This window comes from Nematolebias whitei, chromosome 11 (genome assembly GCF_014905685.2).
Source record: "Nematolebias whitei isolate Nwh7 chromosome 11, NemWhi1, whole genome shotgun sequence".
Classification (NCBI taxonomy): domain Eukaryota; kingdom Metazoa; phylum Chordata; class Actinopteri; order Cyprinodontiformes; family Rivulidae; genus Nematolebias; species Nematolebias whitei.
The window spans coordinates 32,827,302-32,837,864 of record NC_056508.1 but is presented as its reverse complement, the minus strand read 5'-3'; the positions used below and the strand labels follow the sequence as shown (position 1 = coordinate 32,837,864).

Here is a 10,563-nt window from a genome sequence, read left to right as displayed (position 1 = left end):
TCATGTTGGCTAAGGTGTAGCAGTGCGATTAGGTGACGCTGAAGCCGCCGCCTAAACTGTGATATATTGTGTTTTTTCAAATATTTATTTTGTCCTGAAACAGCGAGAGAAGAAACTACGCCTCTTGTTTTTTTTTTTAATCTGTCAGGAGGACTACTGTACTGGTGTCATCGTTCGTAGAGCTACATCAGCGACCTTCGGTTTCTATATAAAGGCTAGCATAAACAAAGACTCGTTTAAGGGTTTTTTGTTTTAGCTCCTTTTTTTGGGTTTAGTTAGTCACTTTCGCCTGCAGGGGAGGATGGGACCTTTGCTGCGCGACGTTTTTCTGCTGGTTTCTCTCTGCACTTTCTCCGCCGGTTTGGATTTTCAGCCGGGCTCCGAGCCGCTAGGACGGTCTGTGTTCGTGAGACGTTCAAGTACCGGAGGGAGAGCCGCGAAAATCGCAAAGAGGTCGGTGTCCACTGCGTTGATGGGTGATGCATCACCAAACCACAGAATAAAGAGAGGAAGCGTCGAGCAGGAAGAGTCCTGCAAACAGCACGAAGGATTTAAGAGCAAGTTAGACGCCAACACCCACAGTGTAAGTTACCTGCTGCAGGTCCAGTTTCATATTCATTAAACCCAGGGAGGAGCAGGATGCGCAGGTGCCTTAGATCTCCACCAGGTGCGGGTTTAAATCTGCTGTTAGGAAAAGTTTCCTCTCATCTTACTGTTTTCTCTAAACAAAACGTTCAGTCTGAGCCAAATAACCTGACTGACACATGTTGAGGTAGCTTGTTGGTAGTTAAACTAACTACACCCTCAGTCGGAAACCAGTTAACCTACAAAAACAGCTGTGTCCAAAGTGCGGCCCGCGGGCCCTTTGCGGCCCTTAGAGCAATGTTGTGTGACCTACTGGCTTAAGAAGTGGCTGCAGATGGAGATGTTTTTAAAATGACAAGGATTATATATAAAAAAAGATTTAAAATTAAACTGATAAGTGTCCTTCTGAAATGTTCATTTTAAAGTACATGTTCTTGTCTTCAGTTAACCAAGTTTAATATTTTTATTATAATTTTATGGTTAAAAAATAAAAAAGGGACCATTATCGTTCACAGGCTTTTACCAAAACGTAAGCTTGTTTGAGTAAAACTTAGCTAAATACAGCAAGCATTTTCAAATTTTAAATATGCTGTTGAGTTAATCATAAGTCAAAGGACGTGGAACCCAAAGAAAATATGGAGTGATCGTAATTCAGACACTGTGATCACCTATACTACTTCAAACAAACCTCCTATGAATCAGTTTTGCCAGATGTATACTTCAGTGTGCTTCAGCCAGTCTTTTAAGGCATCAGTGGTCGAGTGGGTTAAATGGAATGGCAAATGGACTGCACTTTATAGAGCGCTTTTCTATCTTATCAAGATACTCAAAGAGCTTCACACTACAATCTGTGTCCTCATTTACCCCTTCATACAGCATTCTACTGTTTCTGTACAAAGAGTAATCAGTGCTTTATAATATTCATACACCGATGGGACACGCATTGGAAGCAATGAGGGGTTCACTTCAGCATGTGACTGCTGGTGGAATCGAACCCCCAACTCTTTCATTGGAGGACGACTGCTCTAACCACTCAGCCACCTCGTTTGGGTTCAAACGATTAAAGAAAAAACTTTCAGCTAGGTACAGTTTTGATTTGTGAATGTTTTCACTTCAAGAGTCTACCACCAGTCCACACGGCCACCTTTTAGTGACTGTTGTCAAAGAAAAATGACTCGTATTACACTTTTGTTCCAGAGAATAGACTAAAATTTACTTTTTAAGCGCAAGAAAACAAAAGGAAACACAGTAGACTCAAGAAATCATGGAAATTGAGGGCTGTTTTTCAATAAGGTTCAAGTGTGGGAGACATTTTGGTTTAGTTCTATAATTTAGAACTCCCTTCAAAATTAGTTTGTCATTTCACTAAAGCATTGCATTAAAGACAAACTGCACTAAAAGCTGTGACCCATGTACTCTTCTTCTCAGGCATATTTGAAACCATTCCACTTTTTCTCCATTTTATTGAAACCTAAAGTGCCTTATTGAATGTTGACGGAAATTGGCTCAGGAGGAGTCCATGTGACTGGCTGTGTGCAAATTATTTAGTAATTAAAAGCCTTGCTTGTTTAATAGTTAAACCAGGAAGTTTTGTTAGGAAACAGAGACTGCAGTGTTTTTTTTATCTTTAGGCACAGAAAACATTATTTGTAGGGCTAATAACGTATCATACTTGCCACAAACAAACTTTATAAAAACCCTGTGCTGCTTATTTGCCTAGCTCCTCACTGTCATGTGATCAACTTTACATTGCAGTCTTTGTACGCTCGGCCCCGATAATCTCAGGTCGAGAAGGTTCCAAGAATCCCATTTCCCAGAGGTTATTCCTGCAGGTCCCACCGACGCAAGATCAGCTTACAGGATGAGCTGCTGTGAACAATATCTGAGCAATAATGGACCACAAGTGTTTAAAACATTTAAACTCTTGACACCTTGAGGTCGCTTTCCATTGTGATTACTTGATTTAATTTAAACAAAATTTAAGTCTGGCAATAAATCATTCTGAGTTTCAGCTACTGCCTTCAGAAGTTTGCTGAACACAAGTGCTTTGAATTCTTATATGAACGTTTGGGTTGATAGGGTGGTTTCCGTTTGTGCAAATGATTTTGTCGTTTCTCTCTTTAGACTTGAGTAGGGGAATCTCACTGCGAATGAAAGCAAACAAAACACTGTTTGGAGGAATTGCATCACATATTTCTGTCACTCTTGATTCAAACTCTGGAGGCTTATATAGTTGATGTATAACCAAATGCTGGATTTTTTCTCTGTTCTCTACAGTATTCATTCAATGACCAGAGTGGTTCAGTGTCACTGGCCTGGGTTGGAGATGGCACAGGGGTGAGTGGTACACCCATCATGTCATGAGTGGGATTCACTGCAGAGATGCCATAATCAGTTTCCTCTCATCAAGATGTATGGTAGTTCTGTAAATGAGTACTTCACGCTATCTAAAGTTCAACCTTTACTCCTCACAGGTCATCCTGGCTTTGACAACTTTTCAGGTGCCTTTCTTCATGTTACGATTTGGGCAGTCCAAACTTTACCGAAGGTAAGTTTTACAACCTCGTGTTTTAGAAAAAGTGGAAAACGTGTACAGCTTGTGTCAAATTGCATCTTATTTTGTTGTAACCACCTGTCTGCCAGTGAGAACTATGGGAAGTCATTTGAAGACGTGACCAACTTGATCAACAACACCTTCATCAGATCAGAGTTTGGCATTGCAATCGGACCTGAAAACTCAGGCAAAGTAAGACTCGCCCACTTCAGTGTCTCGCCCCATTTAGTTCACATGGTCTTTTTGTGTTTTTACAAATAATGCAACACGATCGTGTAAAGAAACCGTTGGATCTTTGGCTTTTAGGTGATCCTGACAGCAGAAGTCTCTGGAATTGAGGAAGCTCGTATTTACGTCTCTGATAATTTTGGAAAAAGTTTCACATCCAGAGATTTGCCTTTCAACCCACTGATGCAAATCTTATACAACCCTGGGAACTCAAATGTGCTGCTTGTTCTCAGCATCCATGTAAGTAGTGAAGAACGTGGGAAGTATTATTGTCGGTGTGAAAGAAACCAGTTTGGATGTATTGAAATAAATTTGAAGGTCCTTTTTCTGTATGTACACACAGACAGTTTTATCTCAAGTCAAAGCAAAGCATCCCATAAAAAATTTAGTTTTGATGGATATTGATTTTTTTTTTCTCTTGGAAAGGTTACTAGACAAATTCCAAAAATATTACAGTAATTTTAAATTTTACAAATAAATCTACTTTTACAGAGTACAAGGATTTCATAGAACAAGTTAGCATTAATTTTTGACATTGACAAAATGCTTTTATTAAATGAACAGTTTTTTGTTCGTTAGACAAAATTGTCCTAAAGGGGAGAGTTAACTGGAAAAATTACTTTTTTTTTAATGCAGAGTGCTGAAATTCGCTGAAGAAGCTGAAACTGCATTGAAAAATCTAAAAGAAGCAGAATACTAGCTAAAAGGAGCAGAACACCAAAAGCTAAAGGGAGCAAAATGCTAGCTAAATGCCAAAAGTAGTGCAATGTTGGGTAAATTTATCTAGTGCTATGTTAATGTAGCATAAAGCTAGTTAAGCACTAAATAAAGCAAATGGTTAGCTAAAAGTGGCAATATGGTAGACAGAAGCTACAAATGGCAAAACTCTTGTTAAAAGATGCAAGAATTTGGCTAAAAATAACAAGCCATCGATAGAACAAAAGTAGCAAAATGCTATTTGAAAGCTAAAAGTAGCAAACAGCTAGCTAAAGCTAGTAGATTAGTAGCTGTCTCAAAATTCACACAATTAAAATGTCAAGCTTTGCCCATCTTTTATTAAAGATGGATTATTATTACCGTAGAATTGATCAAAGACACATGATTTCTTGCATAATTTTGCCTTTTTGTTGCTAAAATAACAATAAAAAGTAAATTCAAATATATTCCTTTTATTTGAAAATCATTCATGTTATAGAGAAAAACAATCTTCCACAACCACATATGTTTAAATTTACCCCCTTCCGCCTGCAATGTGTCCACATCACATTTTATTTTAGTTTTTTACATTTTCTAAAGCAGGATTTTATTGTAATAAAACGTGACCTGGAAACTGCAGATACCGGTACACACTTTTTATAAGGACATATACCGGTAATCGGCTGTTTGAAAGAACAAGTAATATTTAGAAAAGGAAATATTCAAGACCTGTAGTCGTGTGTTTTCTCTTTTTTCACCGTTATCTGACATACATCTTAAAAACCAGCGTCATATTTTAAAAACATTTGTGCATAATGACAGCTTCTCAGAACCGCTTAACAAAAACACTTAAATTATGAAAATTTTAACCTTTTTTATAATATTTGGGGAAAGTACAATTATATAGATATTAGCAGAAAAATGTAGTTATGTTTTAAAGGCGTTCCATTCATGTGGAATAATTAATTTAGGAAACTGAGCATTCTTTTCTAGCCACCAAAAGGCAAAGGAAGGAGAAACTGTTTTTGTCCATGTCTTTCTGTGTTCATGCGTCTCTACTACTAAATATATATCACGACTCACTGGATGATTTCAATGAGACTTTTAAAAAGTGATCATTTGATGTATATCTACAACTAAATACCTTTTGGAGTCGGTCCAATTTAAAATGTCCTCCACAGCTAATCAACATTAGCCCACACAAAAAATGTTTAACTTTGTCAGTTTTACAGATACTGATGTAAAATTTCATGTGGTAGTATCTGAGAGTTCGCAACACACACCGAGTGTGACATCTCACTGTACTACATGATAGATTGTACATAACGTTTGTCTGTAAGATTTAAAATAAGCACGAGATGATCCAAGTCTAAAACTCATGCCTTCAAAGAATGCTAGGCCTCTAATATTTTTCCGTGTGTGTTTTTGTTGTGTGTATTTATTAACAAGGCTGTGAAGTTTATGGGCAGGCCTATCGAGTTCTGTGCAACCCTTGTAAAGAGTCGTTTAACTGTCCACAAACTCTCGAGTTAATATTTGTCTTTTTTTCTGTTTGCTTTTTCTCAGTATGAACTGTGGCTTTCTCAAGATTTCGGCACCACCTGGAAGAAGATCCACGACATGGTTTGTCTGGTGAAATGGTGAGCAACAAGAATAACTCGTGCTACCTGAACCAGTTTCAGGTGCTCGGTGAACAAACACTTGGCTCATTGAGTTTATCCTCGGGGAGAAGCGAAGGGGAAAACCAAGTTCTTTCTGTTTTTTTGTTTTTTTTTCCTCTGAAGCTGCAGTCCTTTATTTGTAGTTTTAGTTTGTACAAATTGCAGTAGGAAATAGTGTTCCTTTTAATTACGCTGTGGTTTATGGTGTGGGGTGAAAAAAGCTAAAAATGCTCAAACCATGGCGTGCATGTGAACAGGTTCAACATGCTCAAGTTATTCACACGTCTTGTTGCTGATATGTAAATCTGTAACTTACGAAAGATTTGAAAAAACCCTTTTTGAATTTAAAAACCTTTGAAGTATTCCCCAGGGAATGCACATTTTTTTTGCTTAACTTTAGTCACATATGCAGCAAAACTGGATTGCTTTGTTGCTTTAGAGACTTCCTGATTTGAATCGCTTTGTAAACCCCGTAACGCCGTCTTGTTTTTGTTTCAGTTTTAAAGCAGCAGAACGAGGGTTACTGTGACTGACGCAACTGCCTTTACAAAGCGGTGTTTCTGACGCAGAGCATTTTATTACTCTCCCAGGAGAGTCTGAGCAGGCTGCAGGAAAATGGGTCATTTTCAATCGGGCCTGGAGCTTTGTGAAGTTGGAAAGATATTTATTCATGAAGGGCTTGCATTTAGCATGAGATGAGATGAGATGGGGCTTTACTGACTCCCAGCTGGGAGAATTCCCATGTTACAGCAGCAACAACATCACGGACAAGAAATGAGAAAAATTACAAAATATCTTGATTTTCACTACTAGGTGTAAACCATTTTTAGTTTTTAATTATTGATGCCACCAAAGCATTATTATACTATACAACAGATTTTTTTTTTTTTTTTTTTGCTTTCAGGGGAAGGAAAAATACCATCTTCTTTACATCCAACAAAAATGGATCTTGCAGTAAGTAATCTGTAAATGGAAACATAGGCAACTTCAACTTGTATGTTTTAGATTTTTATTGAAGTCATATAAAAAACAACACCTTATAACTTTAATACTTCTTGCTTTGAGTGTGTAATCACAAGTTTGTACCAGACAAAGCAGAGCATTTATTTTCAAGTTTCAGTCTTAAACACCATTCTAGTGTCAGGTGCACATGAATCTTTAAATATGTTTGTTGTTCTTTTATTTCTAAGCCACCTGTGTGTTTCAGGTGATCGGGGAATGTTAGAACTGAAGAGAACGACAGATTATGGTCAAACCATCAAACCTGTTGCCAAGAAGATCTTCTCTTTTGGTCTGGGTGGACGCTTCCTCTTTGCCTCAATAATGACGGGAAAGGTCAGTACCAAAGGGGCTCTGTTCAAGCAATAGTAAATGAACTATACTTATATAGCGCTTTTCTATCTTATCAAGATACTCAAAGCGCTTTACACTACATTCTGTGCCCTCATTTACCCATTCATACAGCACTCTACTATACCTATACAAAGAATAATCAGTGCTTTATCACGTTCATACACCAATGGGACGCACATCAGGGGCAATGAGGGGTTCAGTGCCCAGGGACACTGACATGTGACTGCTGGTGGAATCGAACCCCCAACTCTTGCATTGGAGGACGACTGCTCTACCCACTCAGCCACAGTCGCCCCAAGTTACCCAACTAGTTAAAACACAGGAGAAAACATTAGTTGATTTATTTAGGTTTGTAGAAAAAGATAGTTTATTCAGTATTGGTACATTTGACCTGAAAAGAAAGAGAAGTTGTGTCAAAAGTCTGTAAGGGGAAGTAGGTTGCTGCTGGGAAATGGTTTAGATGGTGACATGATAGTACATGATGAAATGTATACTTATAGTGCCTCTTTTATGTATCTATATATCTTGTCCTTTTTTTTTTGCTTTTCCCTCTTCATGTCTCGCTACAGAGAGTCATCCTCCTCCATCTCTGTCCTCTGCATCCTCTGTCCTCACTCCAACTATCTCCATGTCCTCTCCAATAGCATCCATATATCTCCTCTTTGTCTTTTTCCTGGCAGCTGCATTTCTAACATCCTTCTACCAGTATACCCACTGTCCCTCCTCTGGACATGTCCAAACCATCTCAGTCTGGCCTCTCTAACTATCTCCCAGTTGTTCAACCTGTGCTGTACCTCTGATGATCTCATTCCTAATCTTATCCATCCTTGTCACTCCTAAGGAGAACCTCAACATCTTCATTTCTGTACTACTACTGTATATCTATATACAAATTACGTGTATCTATATACAAATTACCAGTATTTATTTTGAAAATTGTGTAAATCAGTAGTTCTTCGGCCTTTTTGAAGGTCTTTCAGTTTTTCTTTCAAAATTGGCTGCTTTTTCTCTCCTCCCTCCAATACCTGATCATTTTCAGGAGAATGTTTTATGTCTTCTGTAAGCTGTTAACCTTGAATCATTTAGGTGTAACAAGGCGACATGTTGACTCGAGGAATGCACCAGCGTTGTCAACACACAGAAAAGTCAGAAAAAATAACTTTTTTTTAATTGATCTTGGCACTTTGTCACAAAGATGTTACTTATTCCCACTTCTTCTGTTGGACTGGAACAAACCATAGGCTGTTACATTTAAAGTGCAATTCATTCATGTTCAGCATGCTAATAATATATTGGGTCAATTCAACAGTTACTGGCCTTGATGGCCACACGTGGTTTAGATGAAAGTGAGCCATGAGGAAAATGTGGGTTTATTGCAATTGGTATCTTCATCGCAACATAAAACAATAATATCGCACATTAAAAGTTTTTCTAATATTGTGCAGCACTATTTCTCACTTAATTCTTGACTCCTATCTTTTTTCTTCGTTTCCTGCTTCAGGGCACCTTGAGGAACATCCTTGTCTCTGTGGACCAGGGGGACACTTGGAACCCGGCTCAGCTGCCGCCTGTAGGTCACGAGCAGTTCTACTCCATCCTGGCAGCGAATGACGACATGGTCTTCATGCATGTTGACGAGCCCGGAGGTCAGCCATCTATCTACAAATGTTTATCTGTACAGTGAAACAGTACTGACAAGTACTGATGGTATGGTCTTCTTGCATGCAACAAAGTGTTTCTTCATGTAGAAAGTCCAACTGAAAGTATTATTTTAGATGCAAAAACATGCTATATTCAAATTTCACGTTTTTGCACATTTGGCGTGTAATAATAAAGACTCAAACATCAGTTTAATATCATGCACAGATGCAATTTACAGCTGTGGATTAATACTTTTTTTGTTTGTGACACTTTGTGCACAAATTCTCCTTTTGCAAATAGCTCTGTTCACAAATTGTCTTATCCAATTACCCACTTTTGAACTTGGAGTAAATACAACATGATCTCATTGCCTTTTATTGTTTGACTAGAAAGCCTTGTGTTCTTCACAGATACAGGATTTGGCACAATTTATGTATCGGATGACCGAGGCACTGTGTACTCAAAGTCACTGGAGCGCCATCTTTACACCACCACAGGGGGAGATACAGACTTCACTAACGTCACATCCCTACGAGGAGTTTTCATCACCAGTGTCTTGGCTGAAGGTTTGTGCCTAGATAATGGAAGAACAAAACCAACCCACACCTGTGCTCAGATTTCCTGTAAAAACACACCCACACTAACGAGTTCTCCGTTACATACCAGTAGAAGGGTGTGAATTAAATATTTAATTAGTTGTTCAGTGTTAAATGTGATGTGCTGAAGCAGGGGACTGGAGCAGATAAACATTTGATCAAAGCTGCACAGTTTTGAGCAACAGTCTTTTTCTCTTATGTTTTTCAACATCTTAACTTCTTCTGCAGTTTCTGGTCCTATTTCAACAATTCATGTATCAAAATGTTCAGCTCATTCTGGACATTCCTGCTATGACTTTTGGTATTTGTGCAGTTTTAACTTTTAGAAATATTTAGCTTTTTCTGCCATTTTTTCCTTATTGAAAATAAGGAGCTTTTTTCACATCCTTCAAACTATGTGCTGTTTACATTTTACTGCTCATTTCAGCTTTTATTCTGCTTTTTTTGGGGGCTTGTTTGTGCTAATTTCAGCTTCCTTCAGCTCCTTCCTGCTCCTTCAAGCTTCTTTTTCTTAATTTCTGCTGTTATGTTTCTTTCAGCTTCTTGCTGCCAATTTCAGTTTTTCAGCTGCTTTTCAGTAGTTGTCAACTAATTTTAGGTTTTTACTTTTTTTAAATTTTTTGGTGGTACTTTTTTGTTAATTAGGTTTTTGTGCTCTTTTCAGCTTTCTACTTGTTTTAACAAACTTGTGCTCTTTCCACCTAATTGCTAATTTCAGCTTTTTTTGTGCTCTTTTCAGAAATGTTCTCATTTTGCAACTTTTTTCTGTTAATTTTAGTTTTTTGTGATCTTATCTTTCCAATTCCAACTTCACTTTCAGTTATTTTTCTGCTGTTTTCTTTTTTGCGTGCTCCTTTTTAGCTGTTCTTCCTACTTTTTAGCTATTTATGTACAGTAGTCCCTCGCTACTTTGCGTTTCGTTTATCGCTGACTCGCTCTATCGCAGTTTTTCAAATTAAGATTGGACATGACAGACAACTGGCTGATGGATGAGCTGCATGATCGGCATGGAATTTTTATTTAAAATAAATTATCTAAAAATATTAAGCACCTGCTGCACCTTTGGGCTGCCCAGAGCTGTAGGATAAACTTCCTGCTGCAGCTGTTCTCTGTGCAGAGCGGAGAAGTGGGCGTGGTCAAGAACGCTTGCAGGTGGCAAAGAGCAGCAGAGAGATGAAATTATGACATTCTGTGCTCTTTTAGAGTGTTTAGAGTTTACAAACATTATTTAGAATATTGCAAGAGTGTG

The 10,563-nt window shown here is 38.1% G+C and overlaps 1 protein-coding gene across 1 annotated transcript in view; it reads left to right on the top strand.

Annotated features, from left to right (window-relative positions):
- The window catches only part of sort1b (sortilin 1b), an 18,030-nt gene continuing 7,467 nt past the window's right edge, over window positions 1-10,563 (top strand). The window contains exons 1-10 of the mRNA XM_037684496.1: window positions 1-583; window positions 2,863-2,922; window positions 3,060-3,133; window positions 3,229-3,331; window positions 3,446-3,607; window positions 5,630-5,703; window positions 6,629-6,678; window positions 6,932-7,059; window positions 8,579-8,723; window positions 9,129-9,284. Coding sequence (XP_037540424.1) covers window positions 302-583; window positions 2,863-2,922; window positions 3,060-3,133; window positions 3,229-3,331; window positions 3,446-3,607; window positions 5,630-5,703; window positions 6,629-6,678; window positions 6,932-7,059; window positions 8,579-8,723; window positions 9,129-9,284 — 1,234 coding nt within the window. The 5' untranslated portion in view covers window positions 1-301. The remainder of the gene's footprint in view (window positions 584-2,862; window positions 2,923-3,059; window positions 3,134-3,228; window positions 3,332-3,445; window positions 3,608-5,629; window positions 5,704-6,628; window positions 6,679-6,931; window positions 7,060-8,578; window positions 8,724-9,128; window positions 9,285-10,563) is intronic.